The 21,640-nt window shown below is 56.6% G+C and overlaps 1 protein-coding gene and 1 long non-coding RNA gene across 2 annotated transcripts; both read left to right on the top strand.

Moving 5' to 3' along the window:
• Nucleotides 1–1,890: 1,890 nt before the first annotated feature.
• LOC118724639 lies at nucleotides 1,891–12,692 on the top strand. The gene is made up of 2 exons (XR_006742256.1): nucleotides 1,891–2,182; nucleotides 11,427–12,692. It is a non-coding gene; the product is annotated as an uncharacterized LOC118724639 (long non-coding RNA).
• Nucleotides 12,693–15,968: 3,276 nt separating this feature from the next.
• On the top strand, nucleotides 15,969–20,328 carry TMEM51 (transmembrane protein 51). The gene is made up of 2 exons (XM_036448176.2): nucleotides 15,969–16,640; nucleotides 19,226–20,328. Exons 1-2 carry the CDS (start codon nucleotides 16,297–16,299, stop codon nucleotides 19,626–19,628), a joined length of 747 nt encoding a protein of 248 aa, XP_036304069.1. The 5' UTR covers nucleotides 15,969–16,296; the 3' UTR covers nucleotides 19,629–20,328.
• Nucleotides 20,329–21,640: the final 1,312 nt, after the last annotated feature.

The raw sequence follows: 21,640 nt of genomic DNA, 5'->3' as shown, positions 1-21,640 counted from the left end.
TCAAGGGCAGGTACCTTGGTTGCGGGCATATCCCCAGTGGGGGGGGTGCAAGAGGCAGCTGATCGATGACTCTCTGTCATCGATGTTTCTAGCTCTCTATCTCTCTCTCTTCCTCTCTGTACAAAATCAATAAAATATATTTTAAAAAAAAGAAAAAAAAAAGAAAAGGAAAGGCCAGATGGGTAATCCCCCAGTTTTGTCACCCAGTGGACGTTGTCCATTCCGGAGTGGGGGTTTTTGTCTTGGGAGAGTCTGTGGAAGGCCAATGATCCCCTGAAATTGTACAGGGCAGTGCCTAGACCCCTAATGTAAGGTGACCAGACATCCCGCTTTGGGGACTTCTTTTAAAAACGCCGCGGGATGCGGGACAAATTGTTAAAAATCGGGACTGTCCCACCAAAAGCGGGATGTCTGGTCACCTTACTCTAATGGTAAGCTGGATAATTAAATTATTAATGAAACCTCCCCCCTCCTCCCTCTCTCTCTCTCTCTCTCTCTCTCTTATTCACACACACACACACACACACACACACACACACACCTCCCAATCCAGAACCTGTAATTGTGTCACCTGATATGGTCAAAGGCCTTTGCAGAGTCACGTTCTATAGGAGGCAGGCAGGAGGGTCCCTCTGAGAGGAAGGATGGAGCGGAGGTCGGAATCGGTAGAGTGGGCAGGGGAGGCAGGAATGCAGGGGCCTCTGGGAGTTGAAGAGGCCAGGGCCTGGGCTCCCCCGGTGCCCTCCGGAAGGAGTGCAGCCGCCCGCACCTGGCTCGTAGGCTCTGACCTGCAGACTGTAAGGGAGTGACCTGATGTTGCTTTAAGCCACCACGTTTGTGGTCACTTGTCACAGCAGCACGGGAAGCAAACATGGCCCTTGTCACGGAGGGTCCGTGGTTTTCTTGTGATGCAGGAAGGGAAGGCTGGGTACTGGGAACCACGAGCAGGCGAAGCAGAACCACGCCACCTGGGATACCAGGCTGGCTAGCCGGTGCCTCCAGCCCAGGCGGGAGAAGGGGAGATCCGGGGGCACTGTGCCCGCAGGTGACACCGCCCTCAGCCGGCGGTGTCTGGCGCACCCGCAGAGGCCATTGCCTTTTCCCGCACTTCGCTGGCCCGCCCGGCGTTTATGGTCAGAACGCAGAGAGGAAGGCCGGCTGAGAGATGCCCTCAGAAGCCCCTGAGGAACCATCGGCACCTCAGGAGGTTCACCGGCGGCTTATCCAGAGGATTGTCTGCGAAGACAGTAAAAGGAGCCCTAGCGGCTTCGGCTCAGTGCATAGAGCGTCGGCCTGTGGACTGATGGGACCCAGGTTCGATTCCAGTCAAGGGCACAGGCCCAGGTTTTGGGCTCCATTCCCCAGTAGGGGGCATGCAGGAGGCAGCTGATCAATGATTCCCTCTCATCGTTGTTGTTTCTGTCTCTCTCTTCCTTTCCCTTTCTGAAATAAATAAATTTATAATATATATATATATATATATATATATATATATATATATTTTTTTTTTTTTTTTTTTTTTTTTTTTAAAGAAAGAAAGCAAAAGGAGTCTTTTTTCAGTTCCAGGAGACTCTAGGATTAATGTTGGGGTTTAGGGTTAGGGTTATGCAAATGTCCTCCTTCCCTCGGTGCGCCATGCTTGAGCACTTACTGTGTACCCAGCGCTGGACAGTTAACGTGGATAAAACATTCACTCTTCAGCCCTGTGAAGGGGGTTCTGCCTGTCTAATCACCCCTGGCAGGGAGGGGGTTAATTCCAGCCCTCCACAGCCTGTGCCTCGACACCACCAGGGGTTCCAGGGGCCCCCCCCCTCCCAGACTGCGGGGAGCCACGGGGGCGAAGGCATGGAAGCACTGGCCGTGCGGGGGAGCTCCTGAGCACTCGGCCGAGGGCAGTTCTTGTTGTTTTTTCCCCCGACGTGAAGGAGGTGCCGAGCCCCCCCAGAGCGAGCCCCACTCTCCTCGGCCTGCCCCTCCCCTCCCCCGCTCCGGCAGGCCGCCATGCTTCAGCCTCAGTTCCAGTTTTATGATTAAACATCCCGGCGTCAATTATTTACAATACTGCCAGATGAATATCAGGGCTGCAGAGGCCTGCTGAGTCACATGGGGGAAGCTGGTTTTTCTGGAGGGGAAAGGACACGGAGGACAATAAGGAATCTGCCTCCTGCCCACAGGGACCAAGGTCAGCCCCGAAAAGGCTTCCCGCAGCCGGGGCATGGGGAGGGACTCTCCATGGGCACGGGGGGGGGGGGGGGGGGGGAGAGGCATGGGAGTCTGTGTGTGGGGGTGGAGAGGCATGGGAGTGGGGAGGAAGGGAGGGAGGACGACAGTGTGCTAGCTCTGGAGCCAGACACATCTAGCTTGAATCTTTGCTATGTTGTTTGCTGTGTGACTTTGAGCAGGTATCTTAACTTCTCTGAGCTTCAGTTTCCTCGCCTGTGAAATGGAGGTTGTTCAGCTTTCTCACTAGGGTTCTCGGGAAACTTAAATGTGCTATGAAATAATAAGTCTAAAACATAATCCTATTCAGTGAATCATGGTAATAAGCATTAATCCACATATATAAGGTATGCTGATTTTACAAGTAAATAAAATGACTAATGGTAATACGTGCATTGGGAAGCTCAGGGCCTGGCCCTTGGTCAGCACCTGGGAGGAGGGTAAATGTTGTTGTTACCATGCCAAGATGAGAAAGGAATTGGGCCGAAACCGGTTTGGCTCAGTGGACAGCACCGGCCTGAGGACTGAAAGGTTCTGGGTTCGATTCCGGTCGGGGGCATGTGCTTTGGTTGCAGGCACATCCCCGGTGCAGGGTGTGCAGGAGGCAGCTGATGGATGTTTCTCTCTCATCGAGGTTTCTAACTCCCTATCCTTCTCTTCCTCTCTGTAAAAAATCAATAAAATATATTTTAAAAAGAAAAAGGAATGGATGTGACAAGTGGCTTTCTAAAAATTGGAAGCAGGAGGGCCGGGGGCTTGAGAAAGCAGCCCTGGCTGGAATGCTTCCAGCAGAAATTGGAGGGAGAAAGAAGGGGGAGGGGGGGAGGCAGAGGACGGGACGAGGTCAGCTGTGTGCCAAGCGGGCTCCTGGCAGAAGGTCTGGGAGCCACTTCCATGGCTAAAAAAGAACATGTCCAGATATGGGCAGGAGAAACTTTCTCCCGCCGTGTGCTAATCTCCAGCATCAGGGCCGGCCCGCCAGCGGCCTGGGAACAGGGAGGGCCCTGAGCCGGGAGCTGGCGGCCTGGCCCGGCCCCAGAGGTCCCCCTGCCACCGCCACACGCCTGGGCTTCGGTTAAACCCCCTCACCAAGGACCACGGAAGCCTGGGGCCTGTTTTGTCCGCGGGCCGGGGTCCTGAGCCCACGGGAACTCGGGGTGCCCGTGGATACAGCCCGGGAGCGAGTGCCTTTACCCCGGTTTCATCCCGGCAAAGAGCGGTGCGCACCTGGCTCCCGGAGGGCCCCGGGTTAACGTGTAACCGGGTGGAGGAGGGCAGCGCCCAGCCCCCGCCAGCCTGGCACACGGGCAGTGGGTGCAGCCCTCACGGGATCGGTGTGATCGGGACGAGGAACTGTGCCCCATAAGCCAGCTATCGGGGAAGCAAACAGTCAGCGGGGCGGGCACCGAGGAAGGTGCGATCTTGAACGTTGCCCGCTTTCATTTTTCACTTCCTGTGCCCGCTGAGCCGCACACGGCGGCTGAGGACAACGCTCGTTTGTTCTCGGCGGTTCCGGAGGTCGGAGTCCACACTCAGCCGGTTCCATGGCAGGAACAGATCCTTCGGGGCCTCTAGGAGCCCCGTGCCCCCTCCGTTCACGGCCCCTCCTCTCGTCTCGCCAGCCTCTTGCTTCCGTCGTAGGTTGTACGTCCTGCTCCCTCCTGTGGCGACACTTGGGGTTGTAATCAGTGGATCCACCTGGGTAACAACCCCAGCTAACCTGCCCATCTCAAGATCCTTCATTCATCACATCCGAAAAGTCCCTTTTGCCACGTAAAGTGCCAGTCAGGGTCCCAGGGACTAGGGTCTGGATAGCTTCGGGGGCCATTCCTCAGCCCCCCCACATGCCTCTCCCCGAATTCAGGGTGAGAAACACAGGGTGGTGAGTGGCAAATGCCTCTGAGCTGGACCCCAGATTCTCCTCCCCCCTCAGTGTGAATGGCCTGGAGTCAGCCCCACACCCCCCCCCCTCCCCCCTGGCCTCTGTAAGAACAGATGGGTGCTCGCCTCCCTCCACGGGCTGTCGTCAGCGGCAGGCGCCCGGGGAGTCATTGCTTTCAGCCTCCTGTCCCTGCCTTGGGCTTGGTGCAGGCTCCCTCTGCCTAGAACTGTGGTCAGCAAACTGCGGCTCTCAAGCCACATGCGGCTCTTTGGCCCCTTGAGGGTGGCTCTTCCACAAAATACCATGGCCTGGGCGAGTCTATGTTGAAGAAGTGGCAGTGGAAGAAGTTTAAGTTGAAACAATTTGGCTCTCCAAAGAAATGTCAATCGTCGTTCTGTTGATATTTGGCTCTGTGGACGAATGAGTTTGCCGACCACTGGCCTAGGAAGCCCTTCTCCCAGGTTTCCGTACGGTTCCCCTGCAGGTCTCTGCTCAGACCTCTTTTCTCGCTGGCTGTGTTGTCTGCCCATCATATTTTTAACAATATATTTTATTGATTTTTTTACAGAGAGGAAGAGAGAGAGAGAGAGAGCCAGAAACATCAATGAGAGAGAATCATCCATCAGCTGCCTCTTGCACACCTCCTACTGGGGATGTGCCTGCAACTAAGGTACATGCTCTCGACCGGAATTGAACCTGGGACCTTTCAGTCCTCAGGCTGATGCTCTATCCACTGAGCCAAACTGGTTTTGGCTGCCCATCATATTTTAAAGTCACTGCTTCCGGCACCGCCGCCCACCTCCCAGCACCATTTCCCTCCAGCCTGACCTCCTTCTAGCATGTTCTCCAGGCTGGTTCTCTGTGAGCTCCATCGGGGGACAGGCCTCCTCTCTGTTAGGGCCATGCTTCTCTCCCCAGCGCTAGAGCACGTGGCAGGTGGCAGGTGCTCAGTTAATACTCTGTGGAGTGAATGAATAAACACTCAACACGTTGACCTCGTTTCGCATAAAAGCCCCATGAGGTAGACCCCGTCCCGTTCCGCTCTTCCCATGCGCCACGGGGGCTGGAGGAGGTAAGAATTACGATGTCTCCGTAGCTGTTGGGGGCAGAGCTGAGCTAGGAACGCAGCCTCCTGCAGGCCCCCACCCCGGGATGGCCTCCGCGTCGGGGGGCGGGGGGTGTCTGCGCTCAGTTCCAGCTCCCCCTCTGCCCTCTTCTACTTTTTGCTGCAAAATGCCTCTTTGGGACGAGGGACCAATTGAGTCACGTCCGTGTCCAGACGATGCCCGGGGGCACAGGAGCCGGGCAAGCAGCCAGTGCTCTGACCGGGTGCCTCCAGCCTCCACTCCTGCCTCCCAGATTCCGGCCCGAGCCTCGGGCCTGATGCTCTGGTCCCTGGAAGGTCCTCGCGCCCAGAGGGTCGCCCCGGTGGCCGGGTCATGTGGCCAAGCTTCGTTACAGGGATTGGCCCTGCGTGGCGTAGCTAAGCTTGGCCGGAAGGCTGGGGTTCCACTGCCCGCAGGGATGAGGAAGGTCCCAACAGGGGATTTTGTGCACAGGACACCCCTCAGGAGCTGTGAGGCCTGGGGCGAGGGCCTCGACCTCTCTGCAGTCAGGGACAACACGGACCAAGGTGAGGCCGGTCACACCTCCTCGGAAGCTGGATGGGCAGAGTAAACAAGCTCGCGTGTGCAGAGCACTCCGTGTGAGCCCGGAGGCGGCAGATCTGTCTGTTGCTGAGCAGATGCGGGGCCTGCAGGCTGGGCCGGACAGTGGCCAGCACCCGGGCTCAGCTGCCCAGCCCCGCTTGCCGGATGGAGAAGCCACGGCTGGCTCATCCCCGGGCCTGGAGGAGGGTCCAGGGGTCAGGGTCACTCTGAGTGGACGGTGACAGGAGCTCTGGCCGCTGCCCTGCCCCCGTGAGCACCAGCGGGGAGCAGGCAGAGATGTCACGTTTCCCGAGAAACACGGATTGGGGCTGGAGACCGGGCGCCCGGAGCCGGCCTTCCTGATGGGGCCACGTGCAGGCCCCCGGCCAGAGGAAGACATGCCCCCCCACCCCCGTCAAACTCCCAAAGAAAAGATCTCGGATTGGTTCCCGGCTCCCGGAGTCTTCAGAGGGAGTGTGTCCTCCCTAACTTCTCAGCCAGCAGCCCCGAGCTGTCAGGACATGTACCACCACCCAGGCTGGGGGGTTGGGGGGGGGGGGTGGCTGCCTCTTAGCTCTGCAGTCAGTGCCTTAGCCCCAGCCCTTCCTCTAGAGCAGTGGTCAGCAAACTGCGGCTCTCGAGCCTCATGCGGTTCCCGAGCCTCCTTTTGCCACTCTGTTGACTAATGAGTTTGCCCACCACGGACCTAGACTCTTGATTCCAATAATTACAGGCTGTTGTGGTTCCTTGTGATTAAGCCCCTATCCCAGTGGTCGCCACACTCGTTAGTCAACAGAGCAGCAAACCGTGGTTCGAGAGCCGCATGTGGCTCTCAGCCGCAGTTTGCAGACCACTGCTCTGGAATACCATAGTCTCCTCCTAACCCCGACTCCACCCAAGGACGTTTACAGGTTCCTCCAGGCGCTGTGGGGCTGCCGTCTTACCCTCCTGCTTCCCGCCCTGACCCCTCCCTAGCCCTCGTCGCTCTGTCTGTGGACTTGTCACTGGGCCCCCCTTCAGCAGGACTGCTTAGAGGTTAAGAGTGCAGGTTTTAGGATCGGGCGTGATTTATCTCTGCTTGTACAGGCTGTGCGGCCTTGGACACGTGGCTTTACCTCTCTGAACCTCAACCACAAAATAGACTCATAGCTCTTAAGTGATTATACTCGGGAGGAGCTCCACGGGGGCCTGGCAGAGTCGATGCTCACCGCACGCTCACTCTTACCCTGAGGGTGCCTTCCCTCCTGTGAGTGCGGGTCACCTGTCTTCCTGCTGGACTATGAAAGCATGCCCCGTGCGCCTGTGTGCCTCCCAGAGCCCCCGGCACACGGTAGGGGCCCAGGAATAGTGGGGATCGAACTCTTTAAAAAACCACTCTAAAAGGAGTGCATGGCCGAAACCTGTTTAGCTCAGTGGATAGAGCGTCGGTCTGCGGACTGAAAGGTCCTACCCAGGTTCGATTCCGGTCAAGGGCTTGTACCTTGGTTGCAGGCACATCCCCAGTAGGGGGTGTGCAGGAGGCAGCTGATCGATGTCTCTCTCTCATCGATGTCTCTAACTCTCTGTCCCTCTCCCTTCCTCTCTGTAAAATATCAGTAAAATATATTTTAAAAAAGGAGCGCACACCTGCCCGCCCTCGTGCATCTGTGATCAAGTGTCTCTAAGAATGAGCTGTGCCATGTTCGCTCCTGGCCTGCGTGTCCTGCCGAGAGGTTGGCCCACGGGGACTCGTGTTTGTGGGGTTGGTGTGGTGCCAGGGACAGGAGGTGGGCATCAGTGTCCGCGAGATGTGACTGTGAATCTTGTCGCTGCTGCTTCCGGCTGTGTGGCCTAAGGCCAATCACTCGGCCTCTCTGAGACTCAGAGGCAGAGGGCTAATCGTTTGTGGGGGGTGGCTGTGAGGGCGGGACGAGTGTGTGGTCTGATTCGTGGTCTCAGTTGCTGCTGATTTCGTTCTTGTTGCTGCCGGAGCTTCTGTTCCAATCACACGCTGCTTCATGGCTGCTTCATGACGGGGCCGGTCCCGAAGAATGCGTGGTCCTTGTGCGAGCATCACAGAGGCACTTACACAAACCTGGGTGGTGCAGCCCGCTCCCCACCTCGGCGCTAAGGTGCAGCCTGCTGATCCTGGGCTGCAAGCCTGCACAGCAGGCTCCTGTACCGAATTCTGTAGGCAACCTAGAATTGGTATCTGTGTGTCTCAGCATAACTAACACGGAAAGGTACAGTAAAACACAGTGTACAGCGTAAAACGGTGCACCTGGGCAGGGACTGACCATGACTGGGGCCTGCGGGACTGGAAGATGCTCGGGGAGTCAGTGAGTGAGTGGGAAGGCCTAGGGCCTTACTGGACAAGCTGCAGACTTTATCCCACTGTCCCCAAGTACTCCCCGGCTTCCTTCCGACAGGGTCAGAGAGAGAACACGGAGCTGTCAGCGCTGCCCCGGGAACGGGGTGGAAATATGGAGGGGAAACTGGCTGGTGGGACGCCGAGCACCATAACAGTGGCCGTCAGGAGGGCGTGAACGGCGGCCTGAGGGTCAGCAGGAATGAGAAGCCAGGACGGAAGGGGAAGGAATATAGCACTGCCAGGGCCACGTGGGTGGCTCCTGCCTGCTGGAGCAGTGGTCAGATCCAGGAACTTTGTGGTGGTTCAGGAAAAGAGGGTGTTAGCACGGAGAGAGTGTAGGACCCAGAACTCACTGTTTTGACTTTGGAAATTTGTTTTGGGTTCCACGGGTCCTATCCTATATAATAAAAGGCTAATATGCAAATAGACCGAACCGTGGAATAACTGAACAACCAAATAACCGGTTGCTATGACATGTGCTGGCCTCCAGGGGGCATGTGCAGAACATGGCAGGTATTGGCTGCGGCGGGATGGTGAAGCAGGTGAATGGGGATGCCAGACCAAGGCAGGGTGCCAGTCGCTGTCGCCAGAAACAATGTTACCAGGGCAAGCCTCTGGTGGTTACTCCCATGTGCCATGGTCCATCTGGCGCACACACTTGCTGCTGGTGCCGGCCCCACTCACACCCGCTGTCAATGCCAGAGCCGCTACTCATACCCACTGCCAGTGCCTAGTGCCGGTCCTAATCACTCAACGCCATCAGCGGTGTCTGCCAGCCTGATTGCCCCTGAGGGCTTCTTCACCTCCCCCTGCTCCTGAGGGGCAATCAGGGCAGCAGTCGCTTCTGGAACCAGCTCCAGTCACTCTGTGCCAGCAAGTGGGGCTGGCACCATCAACTAGCATGTGGGAGTGGCAGGATCAGAGCTGCCCGCAGACAGGGGACCAGGCTGCAGCAAGAGGCACCAGGCAGGGGCAGGGAAGATGGGCTGAGACCCACCCCTGTGCTTACCACAGCCTCGTGGCCCACAGTTCCTTTCAAGGGGCATGAATTCGTGCTCTGGGCCCCTCGTCTGGCATAAAAGGCTCTCTCTGGCATGGAGCTGGTGGAAGAAATAAAACGATCTGTGCTTTTCACCATCACAACCTGACAATGTTCCCAACATCCAGGGACAGGCTGGCCCCTCAGGGGAAGGGAAAACCTTTACAGGAGCTGCAATGGCACTTCATAGGGGTTCAGGTGGCTCCCGTGGGCCTGCATCCGTGGACAGGACCTCAGTTCCTCACCAGTAACCTACAGCCGGGTCCTTCGAAGCCCACCAGCTGGGCCTGGGGCTGCCGCGCCCTCTGACCATGCAGCGCTGGGGGGCGGGCTCCTCTGGGAGGAGACAGGCCAGGGGCTGAGGGACTGGGGTGCAATCCGTACGCTCAGAATGGAGGTGCTGTGAGCGAGAGGGAGTGCCACATTCCAGACGCTGTTCCCGTCAGAGAAAAAATCCCCCTGAACCACACAGCCTTCATTTCTCACAAAAAATTCTGTAATCCCGTGGAAACCCCGTCCAATAGGCGGTCAGCCTGTCGTTGACGGAAACCGCGTTCCGTGGCTCCTGACTGCCCCGTTCCTACCGCTGTCAGCCCTCTGCCTGACGGATCACTGAACAGCCTCTTTCTCCCGTCGCTCCTGGCTCAGGCTGCCCTCCTCCTCCCCCCATGACTCATGCGCACAGGGCTCTCATTGCTCCCACGAGCGCAATCCGCAGGAACCTGTTCTGATGAAGCAGGAACCCGACACCCTTTGACCTTGGCTCTTGGGATGTGGCCTGAAACTCAGGACTGCACAGCAGCAGCTGCTGCAGCCGCTGGGAGCCTGTCCCTGGGCCCACGCCCTCCCGCCGCCTGGGACTGGAACGTGGTGACAAAGTGCTTGTGGGCTGGAACTTGGCCGCAGGGCCCCGCTGAGTCCTTCCTTTGTGGTGGGAACGCAGCACGGCCCGGTCCCTGTGCATGAATGGCATGGGGATCCCGTTCCCGGGCCTGCAGCTTGGCAGGAAGAGGCTGGGCGCAGGGAGGACGGTCAAGGAGCCTCTTTGTTGTGGGGCCGGTCACGCGGCCAGACACCTCGCTGCCGAGCGCTCCTCCCCCAGCCCAGCTGGGCCCGGCGCCTCCAGGACTGTGTCTCCCGGGGCCACAGAGCAGAGCTCAGCAGCCAGGCGAGGTCCAGATCCGGCCTCTGGTTCCCAAATCACGTTCTGAAGAATGTCTGGGGCTCAGGGAGAAGGGGGCAGAGCTGCTTCCTCTTGTTGGATTTTATTTATTTTTAATATATTTTATTGATTATTTTTTACAGAGAGGAAGAGAGAGGGATAGAGTTAGAAACATCCATGAGAGAGAATCATCGATCAGCTGCCTCTTGCACACACACCCTGTGGTTGTGCTGGGAATGCACTGTAACCCCGATGATTAAATGAATGACTTATCTGGCGAGCCAAAACATTTAACCCACGTCCCACATGAATGGAGGGAAATTCCCAGCTCAAGGCCGGCACCGAGGGCGAGAGGAGGAGAGGGAGCTAAATTTTCACGAGGACCTGGATCCCGAAACCTCATCGTATGCAGATGGTCTCCCAGCGGCGAGGGCAAGGTGCCCAGATAGAACGTGATTTCCGTTCTGACCTGAGAAGGGGACCCTGTCACTCGCCCTTGGTGGGAGATATGCAAAGTGTGAGGAATAATAAATCAACACCCACGTACCCTTGACTCTTCCCCTTCTCACCCCCACCCACGTACTCCACTGGGCACCGTGGCCACGGCTTGTCCTTTCTCCTGGGCCAGGCCCTTAGTTGATTTTTCCGTGGGACCCCCGTTGAATAGGCAGTCAGTCTGTCAGGGGCTCATGGTTGGGACTGGAACTTGGTGACAAAGTGCCTGTGGGCTGGAACTTGGCCATGAGGGCCCCGCTGAGATTTTGTTCAGGACCCTGGTGTCTATGCATGCGGGTCAGATCGGCCTGCTATCTTCCTTTCTCGCCTGGTCCGTGTCTGGGTTTGGTACCAAGGTCATACATGCCGACATCCTGTGACCCAGGGGAGCGTTTTTCTCCTCTTGTAGCCTCTGGAGCAGGTAAAAGGAGGGTAGAACCATGGGAGGGTTTGGTAAATGTAGCTACGGTGTTGGTATCCCTCTGTAACCCCACTTCTTTGGTGCAGAATGTTGGCTTCTTTGGGTACAACCTTCCTTGCACGTCCCCCTACCCAAACCCATACCCGGACTCCCGAAACACAACGGGTGCTCCCGGCATGCTTAGACCGCTGTCTCTGCTTTCTTACAGGCGGGTCCTCCCTCGAGGCTGGAGCATGAAGCATTGTCCTCAGGCCTTTCGGGAGCCGCCCAGGTAACCACAGGTGAGCCCCTCTCTTAGCTGCTTCACGATTCTTCTTGAAAACCTGGGCCCCGGGTCCCTCCCTTCACCCGTGGGACGACCTTGACCATGAGCCATGGAAGGTCCAAGGCCAGGGTCCGGAGGTGCACTTGGCGGAGCTGGGACCCCTCGGGTCCTGAAGCAGCCCCCAGGCTGTTTTGGGAACATGTCAGACCCAACATGGTCCAAATCCTTCGTGCACAAAATTAGCTTCTTTCCATCGTTTTCAAAGGGAAAGAACGCCACACACTAAATATAACGCGGGCCTGCGAGCCAGAAACAAAGATAAATAGCCAGGCTGCACCTCAGGGAGCCGGGTGTTCACATCCCCCTCCCCCCAGTCCCGAGAGGCCAGCGGGACCCTGGCTCCGGGGGCAGAGCCACCGACCAGCCACCTGAGGCTGCCGCTGGCCACATCCCCCTGCCGTGAGCCCCCAGAGCAGAACCCTTATTTCACTTTCCTTTTCAAAAAGCAACACGTGCACATTTCTGGGGTTTTCCCTGAGTCTCATTTTGGCCGTGAGAAAAAGGAAGGAAAAACCAAGCTAATCCCATCACGCAGAGAAAATAACTGTAAACATCACGGTGTGTGTAATCCAGGGTTTTGCAATGCACTGTGACACGTTGAGTCACCGGTGTTTCTCAACCTCTCTTTCCCATTGTCCCCGAAGGACTCTTTATAAACTCTCTTTTGGGGATGCTCCCAGACTCCCCAACCCCCCCACCCCCACTCCTTCCCGACCACATGGAATTTTAATACCTCGGAGGCACTGTTGGTTTATGGGCCACAGACCACTCAGGTGTCTAAGATTATGACACCATCCCCCCCAAAACCAGTCCTTCCCCTTGTGGGTGATCTCACTCCATTCAGAATGCAGACTCTATACAGTATTTAATAACAAAGCTTTTCTATAAGAACTTACTGCATGCTGGTGACCTCCTGTCCCGGGTGCTTTTACTTAACGTTAACTCCCCCTACGATAGGAGGGCCAGCGAGCTTATCTCCATTTCACCGTTGTGGAAGTTGAGGCACAGAAAGGTTAAGTAACTTGTCCAAAGTCACACAGCTAGGAAGGCACAGAGGGAGGATCTGAGAGCACAGGCATCCTGGCTCCAACGTCCACACTTAACCACCCAGCTGTGTTGCCTTGTAACAACGCATTCTGATTGTAAAAATAAATAAAATAAAATAAAATCAAAATACAGAAACAGAGAGTAACAGGGACAGTTCCCAAGGCCCCTCACTCCCCAGAAGCAACCGTTGTTACACATTTGGGATGTGCCCCTCACCTGGGGTTTTTACGCGCGTTTGTAGATATGAAAATACACTGTCTCTTTTTTACTTTAACCTGAGTAGGACCATCCAGTCTTTTTTCCTCACATATTCAGATATACACATCTGTGTAGATAGGCTTTTTAAATTAGCGCCACGCTGTGCACACCATTCTTTTAACCTTGCTCTTGGACTTTAAAATGTGTCATTAGTTGCCTGGAGACCATAATTTACTAAGTGCATGTTTCATTTCGGCAGACCTAGCTTGTTGGCTGTTTAAGTCGTGTCTGGCTTCTTGCTCCCATAAAGCTGTGATGGGTATCCTCTCCTTACACATAATCCTTAGACATTGGGATTGCGGAACCAAAGACTCTAAACACTGCTGAAACTTCGGATCCGTAAATGCCAGCGCTGACCACCCAGAGAAATGGTGTGACATTGCCCATCCCAACACCCTCACCCACCCACCCTGAGGCCTAGAACGTGTGGGTCCTGGCGTGTTCCTCTCTGCCCCGGACTCTCATCTTGGGCCTGTTTCCTCCCTGACCAAATAAGGCAGCGCCTGAATGGGAGAATTCACGAGGGGGCGGCCAAAGTGGCCCCAATCGCTGGCCTAAGACACACACCATCAGCCTCCCAGGCACAAAGCCCACCTGCTGGGGCCTCACAGGTGCTCGGTTTGTGGCTTTTTCGCCTACTGTGCTAGCAAAAGCCTCAGGCTGCACCTCTGCCACTGCGCCCTCCGCCTCTGCCTGGTCTCAGGTCCACTCAGCAGAACGGGGCATTTCTAGGGCTGCCAAACCCCTCATCCTGCCTCTCGCTGGCTGTGAGCGACATTGTGAGAAACCAGTGTCCTTGTGCTTATGGCAGACTGTTCCACTGGTCCCGCTCTGTCTGCAGCAGGACCCTGTGCCCTGCATGTCACACACATGCACAACTGTGCACACACACGCACACACACACACAGGATTCTACACCATTCACATACATGCATATGCACATAGGTACACACACGTGCACACACAATGTAGCGTGTTCAGGGTGCAGGCCCTCTGGTGCCAGTGGGACATCCGTCTTGCAGAGACTTTCCATACGCCCTCCAGCCCAGCTTAGGACCCTGGCTGCCTAACTGCTCTGTTCCTGTATTTTCTTCCCACTTTATGGTTGTTCTTTGTAGACTGTTCGCTGCTGGCCCGGAAGCCCCACCCACCCTTACCCTGCTCACCCGTGTTTCTCTCGGGCCCGGAACACTGCTTCGCAGATGCACAGAAATGTGGTGGGCGAGGGAAGGGCGGGGAGAAAGGAACAGACTTCAAGCTGATGAAGGATGTTATCCCAAATACTGACAGAGTGTTGTCTAACAGAACGGTCAGTGTCAGAGTGAGGCCGTTGTTTAATGAGAAAACAGCTCCGGAGCGCTGGGTTTCAGGCAGCCTGGTTAGCGGTCCTCAGGGGCAGATCGGAAAGAATGCGGAGCTGAGAGGAGGGCCTTGCCCATCTAAACACCCGCGGGCATTTGCTGCCCGCAGAGGCTGCTGTCTCTCGGGGTCAGCACATTGAGGAGTGGTCACCAGGGAGCACCGCTTCCTCATGGATTTCCGGCCGGGTCCCTGGTCTGTTGCATGCTACGCATGACCTCTGAGTCTCCTTTGAGCTGGGGGAGGGGGAGAATCCTGACTCTGCTTTCATGCTGTTTGGACGCTTGCACTTCCATGCTTGTCAGCCTGACACTGTGAGGGAACAGATAATGGATAAGTATCTCTCTCTCTCTCTCTCTCTCTCTCTCTCTTTCTCTCTCTCTCTCTCTCTCTCTCTCTCTCTTTCACGCACGCACACATGTGAGCTTTGCTTGCTCATCCTCCTTGGCCCCTGGACGTGCCCCAGGCTAACCCTTCAGGTGACTTGCTCACATGGCCCACTTGCCGGCCAGGAAGTGGCTATGGAACCCCAGGGCAGCCGGCTGCTCCCTTGAGCAGAAGCCTCTGAGCCGCTTTGGGAAGAGGGGCACAGCAGCTAAGATGCGGACCGTCCAAGCGCCTGTCCCTTTAAGCAAAGGAGAGCCCCACATGGCTGAAGGGAAACCTGTCTTCATGCAGCCTTTGTTCATCTCATTCCCGTGATTCAGCAGACAGTGTCTGAGTCCCTGCTTCGTCCAGGCACAGAGGAGGACAATGGGGTCACAGGAAGAGGGAGCCTTGCCACACTCGTTGTTGGGGGGCCGTAGGGGCGGCTGAGCCGGGGTGGTCCCGGAACTGCAGAAAGGCCACAGGTGGGTGTGCAAAGAGGGGCGAGGTGAGCGATGAGGGGGAGAGGCAGGACCAGGCCAGGTCAGCCATGACCCTCATTCCTTTTTGGTTGTTATTGTTTTGTTAATCCTCACCCATGGATATTTTTCCATTGATTTTTTAAAATATATATTTTATTGATTTTTTACAGAGAGGAACGGAGAGGGACAGTTAGAAACATCATTGAGAGAGAAACATCGATCAGCTGCCTCCTGCACACCCCGCACTGGGGATGTGCCCGCAACCAGGTACATGCCCTTGACCGGAATCGAACCTGGGACCTTTCCGTCTGCAGGTTGATGCTCTATCCACTGAGCCAAACTGGTTTCTGCTCCATTGATTTTTTTAAAAGAGAGTAGAAAGGAGATGAAGAGGTAGAGAGAGAGAAACATAGATGTGAGAATGACACATGGATTGGTTACCTCCCTCACGCGCCCCAACCAGGGTCAGGGGTCCAGCTTTCAACAGAGGTACGTGCCCTTGGCCAGAATCAAATCCAGGACCCTTTTAGTCCGCAGACCAGTGCTTTACCCACTGAGCCAGACTGGCTTGGGCCATGACCCTCGTTCCTGGCGTTTCAGCTGCAGGAAACGGGAAGCCACTGAGGCTGGGGAAGGACCCCCTCCGGCTGGCTGCCGGTCCTGTTGGCCGATGCCGGTCGCCCCGGCGGTTCTGCTATCAGCACCGATCACGGCTGGTGCCTGCCATCGTTCACACGCCTCCCGTACTCCCGTGAGAGCTCGCTGCACTTCATGTAATTCCACTCGATGTTTGCACGACCCGCAGGCCTGACCCCTCTGGCCTCCAGCCGGGGAAGGCCTGGCTGTGCCTTTGGCGTGGGGGTAGGCGGGGCAGTGCCCGGTGCAGGCTCTCAGAGGGAGCCGAGCTGAGCTGGAAGACATCTGGGATGCATCAAAGGCAGCCCAGCCGGCTCTGGCTCCGTCTCAGTGCTGCTCCCCAATCCCTCCCAGAGCAGCCGCTGCGCTCCAAGGCGTGGCGGCCGAGCTGATTGCCTCTCCTCTGCTTTCCTTCCAGGCTCTGGCCGCCGCTGGCCGCCCGGATGCCTCGCCTTGGCCCGAGTTCCGCTGTGTTTTTAGCGCTGCACTAGGGACCCTGTTCGGTGCGGTTCGGGGTTTTTGTGGTGACAGCATCAGCGGCTGCCTTTTTTAAATTTATTTTCTAACTTGGACCCAGACCCGGGCCCGGCCCCACTCCCGCTGGCATGATGGCCCAGTCCAAGGCCAACGGCTCGCACTACGCGCTGACCGCCATCGGCCTGGGGATGCTGGTCCTGGGCGTCATCATGGCCATGTGGAACCTGGTGCCCGGCTTCAGCTCCGGCGAGAAGCCCCCCGCGCAGGGCAGCAACAAGACGGAGGTGGGCAGCGGCATCCTCAAGAGCAAGACGTTCTCGGTGGCCTACGTGCTGGTGGGGGCCGGCGTGATGCTGCTGCTGCTCTCCATCTGCCTGAGCATCCGGGACAAGCGGAAGCAGCGGCAGGGCGAGGAGATGGCGCACATCCAGCATCTGCCGGGGCCCGAGACGCACGCCCCCGAGGAGGACAGGTGAGGACGGGCCAACCCTTCTCCCCCAAATCCCGGCCCAGACCGGCCAGGGCCAGGCACGCACACACCCAGACATCGTAGCTGAGGGTCAGGGAAGGGTCTGCAGAGGGTCTGCAGAATGCGAGCAGACGGAGGGTGTGTGGTTTCATTTTCTGCACTAGCTTTTTCATCCTTCAGTGAGGAGAGCAGCGTAGTCTGAAGCTTTCCCTTCCCTCTCCCCCACGCGGGCTCTGTGAGAACACAGCTTCCCACGGCACAAGTCACCTTCCACCTCTGTCCCAGAGTCTGCCAAGGACAATGGTGTGAGCGGGTTACAGATGCACCTAGATGTGGACGTGTGTCTCCCCCCCCCCCCAGAAATGGCGTGGGGACTGGGGTGGCCCAAGCCCCCAGATGGGCCGCTTGTCCATCCCCACCCTCACCCCCCACCCCGGCGTGCTGTGGGCAGCTGCTCCGAGTGGAAATGGTTAGGAAGTGGTGTTCTCTGGGATCACAAATGCCCCAAACAGAATGAAAAGCTAGGCCATGTATTGGGGATAGTTGATAAACATCGAGGTCCCCGTCTATCAAGAGCCCTTGCACACGAAGACGGAAGACGAACAGGCCCATGGGGAGATGGACACGAGGATGCACAGGCAAGCGTTCCAGAGACGTCCAGACAGTGGATGACGTTCAACCTCATTAGCCACGCAATGCAAACCCCGAGAAGGTGCCGTTCTCTTTGCCTCTCGTGCCGGCGGCCGAGACGGACAGCCTGGGCTCTGGCGGGCTGCCGGAGGCCCCGTGACCTTGCTGAAGGGGAATTAGTGTCACAGCAGGAGGGGGTGTTAACGGTGTGTGTGCCTATCGATTCTGTTCCGAGAGCTTATAACCGCACACGTACAGAGGAGTTGGTGCCTGTTATGTTATTCAGAGACACAACCTACCGTATTTTTCGGACCATAAGACGCTCTGGACCATAAGACGCACCAGTTTTTAGAGAAGGGAAATGAAGAAAAAAGGATTCTGAAACAAATAGTGTCCTAAAATATTTTATGTGCCTTAAAACCCAACATCACAGTCATAAACACATGTAATCAACCCTGTAAAGTAAACAGCAGCATTTAGAACCATTTTAGAGCCGGGCAAGCACACAGAGACCACACAGAGCCGGGCAAGTAAAAAACCTTTCTTTTTAAAGTATATGTGTAGGCTATATTTGGACCATAAGACGCAGGGACTTTTCCCCCCCACTTCTGGGGGGGGGAAAAGTGCGTCTTATAGTCTGAAAAATACGGTAAGTATCCACCCATTGGCCTACACTGTGGCCTGCCCTTCAGCGACCTTCTGTGCAGTCACAGCTGGTCTGTACTTGCTAATTAGGGGGGGGCGGAGCCACCACCCTGAGAACAGGGGGTTACCACACAGCAGCCTGGGTGCGGGAGGCTGTGTTATAACCACAGTATTCGATGGGACAGCCGGGCCTGCGTGAGGGCGGCCTCGTTGCCTCCCGTCCTGGGGCTGCGGGGTTAGGTGGGGGCGGATCTGGGAAGGCGGGAGGCAGAACGTTAGCAGTGGAAGGGCTGGGGAGGGTTTCCTTTTCCTCACCGGGTCTTTCTGTGACTGAATTTTCTGTGAGTAGCTCGTATCTTATAGGAAAGAGCTCCTTACAGTGGGAGGGAGTTGTTTTTACTCTGGAAGAATTAAGCCAGTTTTCTGATAATAAAAGACAAGCGTGCATGTGTTAGAAAACTTGGGTAAGAGGGGCATGAACAAAGAAGGAAAATCAGTCCCCCATCATTACCCCCCCCCAAAACTACCCCCCAAAATGAGCTCACTCAGGGCAACCACAGGATTTCTGAGGCTGGCTGTTACCACCCCATAGGTTCAAGTGTAGGGCTCCGGGAGATGGCTGTTGGCATCAGTCCCTATAAATGTGTAAAAAAACACCCTCATTTGGGAGTGGGGGAAGTGGGGACGGTGTACTTCAACGATCAAATGAACGTAAGGCTGAGGGCCTGACTTACTCTTTGAGTCTGATGGTGAACCTGAGATAAAATCACAGAACAATTTGAAATACGTAGACATTTTACGTTCAGAGATGCCTTCTCTACCTGGGGACAGCCATCTTGCTTCAAGCTCTTTTATGCGTGTTTACACTGCCTTTGGCCACAGGACCAGCTGGGCACCAGAAGGGCCCTCTTGGCATGCGGAGTGTGGGACTCCCAGACAAGGAGCGATAACACCCAGATAACAGGATGTAGGGACTGAGAATGTGGCGTTTATTCAGTTCCCACCCTCTCATTTGCTAAAGGTAGGGCCGGGTCAGGTCACCTCAGTGTATCAGTTTTCCCATCCATCCAATGGGTATAATAATAGCACCTGACTCACAGGACGATGAAACGGGTCCCTAGTTGCTAACGAACTTAGCACATGGCCCGGCTCGTAGCAAACAGGGGAAGCGTTAGCTTTTAGGACTTCTGGGGCCCCATGGTTCTTTCCAAGGCTGGTCGGTCTGTGAGCCCAGGGCTAGCGCTCGATGTCAAGTCCGTCTTCTCGCGATTCTCTACGATGGAGGGTTTGCTCACACGCTTGTTGTCTTGCAGCCAGGAGGAGGAGGAGGAGGAGGCCTCCTCCAGGTACTACGTCCCCAGCTACGAGGAAGTGATGAACACCAACTTCCCCGGAGCGCGGGAGCCGGACCACAGCCCGCGGATGAGCATCTCTCTTCCCTCCTACGAGTCCCTGACGGGGCTGGACGAGACGAGCCCCACGACCCCCCGGGCCGACGCCGAGGGGCACCCCCCCGAAAGGCAGAACTCCAAGCTGGCCAAACGCCTGAAGCCGCTGAAAGTGCGAAGGATTAAGTCCGAGAAGCTCCACCTCAAAGACTTCAGGATCAACCTCCCGGACAAAAACACCCCTCCGCCCTCCATCGAGCCTCTGACGCCCCCGCCGCAGTACGACGAGGTCCAGGAGAAGGCCCCCAACGCCCGGCCCCCCGACTGACGGCCCCCCCCCCCGGGGTGCTCCCTCCTGCCACTCGCCCTCCGCACCCACAGACCCCAATGAAGCCACTCCGGCCACCGCTGAGCAGCGAGGGGACCGATGCGGACGGAGCCGTTTCGGACAGGGGTGTGGGTTGGGGAGCCCTGTGATTCTGGGGTGACGCACGTCCACAGGACCTTTCGTCACTGGCGTGCTGGGCAGAGATGCCATCTGGGATCTCATGATGCTGCAGGTCCCGTGGGGGGTGGGAGGGGTGGTCCATGGTCCCCCATTGTCTTTCCTCAACTGAATCCCTGATGGTGACAGCATCTCTCCCACCAGGACAGGATGCCTGGGGACGGGGGATAGAGTGTGGTTCGGTTTTGCCTCCACTGAGACTGTTCTGTTTCCAAAAGAAATTAAGTTATGCCTTCACTTTCTTCCCCGGAGCCCCAGACCGCGTGTAGGAACCGCTGCTCAGCTTGGCAGCGAGGGCGTGGGACCCGAGCAAAGGTCCGAGGCCTCTGGGGGGGTGAGGCCCGGGTGGGGTCCTCGGAGCCGGATGCTGTGGGTTCTTCGAGGGCCCGAGGCCTTAAGATGCTGAGGACCATAGTCTTAACCGGTACACGTGACCAGTCCCTCCCGTGTAGCGGCAGGAGAGCTGGAGGGGAAGTTCCCTTCTAAGATGCCGAGCATTTTATAATAAAGTATTTTATATGTATTATAGTACATGTGGGTGCTGAGTTACATAGCATGGAGCAATGTCAGTCATGCCAATAGCCGATACGTACCCAACACGTGCTGTACAGCAGGCGCTGTGCTAAGCACCCCACGTATGTGACCTCATGTCATCTGGACCCATTTTGTAGGTGAGCCACTAAAGGGCGGATGCCACACTGAGCGGAAGTGGCAGGGGCTGGGGCTTGAACCAGGCCATCTGGCTCCAGGGCCTGAGTTCTTAAACACGTGACTCCACATAAAGGGCTTTTCCAGACGCTGAATGCGGGCTTGTGTCCCCCCAAGAACAAGGGGAGCCCACAGGCCCCGCAGAAAGTTCTGGGGTTGGCCCTAGCCATGTGGCTCAGTGGATAAAGGACTGTGGACTGAAGGGTGCCAGGTTTGATTCCGGTTGTGGGCTTGATCCCCAGTAGGAGGTGTGCAGGAGGCAGCTGATCAATGATTGATTTATCATTGATGTTTCTTCCTCTCCCTTCCTCTCTGGAATTAATAAAAATCTTTTTTTTAAAAAGGAAGTTCTGGTGCTTAGCAGCTCACTATCTATTGGAACATCCTTCCTACCTCTCTATCCCTGAGACCTGGCCAAGAGGGAGCCCTGCCCAGAACTGCCGGGCTGTGTGGTCACGAAGCGGGTGAGCAGGTCCTCGTGGGGAGGACTGCCTGCGGGGCCCGGGAATGCAGGCCGGCTAAGGAGAACAGCCCAGAGGGCTGCGGGCTGCAGAGAGGAGGGGACGTCTGGGGAGGCAGACCTGGCTCCCAAAGGGCCTTCCTGTATTGGCACGCGTGGAGCAGCCTGTGGGAGCCTGCGTGGCTGGGAGCGTGGTTGGAAGCGTAATTCTCAGGCCCTAGATGATTCCTTAAAGCTCCTGTGGGCTGGGAGAGGCAGCCGTTAGGAGGTGAACCACTCCGTCCTGAAGTTCCAACCTTTCACTTTCCTGATGCAAATCCTATATGATAAAACCCTAATATGTAAATTGACCAAACGGCAGAACCGGTCACCATGACATGCACTGACCACCAAGGGGCAGACGCTCAATGCAGGAGCTGCCCTCTGGTGGTCAGTGCACTCCCACCTGCTCAGCCAGAAGCCAGGCTCACGCTGGTGAGCACAGCGGCAATGGCGGAGCCTCTCCCACCTCCATGGCAGTGCTAAGGACGCCTCGAGGTCCCGGACTGCGAGAGGGCACAGGCCGGGCTGAGGGAAACCCCTACCCAGTGCACGAATGTTGTGCACCGGGCCTTTAGTTACCTATAAAGAAGGGAGTGTGGGGACCTGCCTGCTGGCTTGGGAATCC

Source organism: Pipistrellus kuhlii, unplaced genomic scaffold, assembly GCF_014108245.1.
Source record: "Pipistrellus kuhlii isolate mPipKuh1 unplaced genomic scaffold, mPipKuh1.p scaffold_m20_p_2, whole genome shotgun sequence".
NCBI lineage: Eukaryota > Metazoa > Chordata > Mammalia > Chiroptera > Vespertilionidae > Pipistrellus > Pipistrellus kuhlii.
This window is presented reverse-complemented; position numbering and strand designations above follow the sequence as displayed.

What these genes read in the sequence shown, in the direction of transcription:
- TMEM51 (XM_036448176.2), top strand. Translation starts at nt 16,297, where the DNA reads ATGATGGCCCAGTCCAAGGCCAACGGCTCGCACTACGCGCTGACCGCC. An exon ending in CACGCCCCCGAGGAGGACAG is followed by an intron (nt 16,641 to 19,225) that starts GTGAGGACGGGC and finishes GTTGTCTTGCAG; the next exon opens with CCAGGAGGAGGAGGAGGAGG.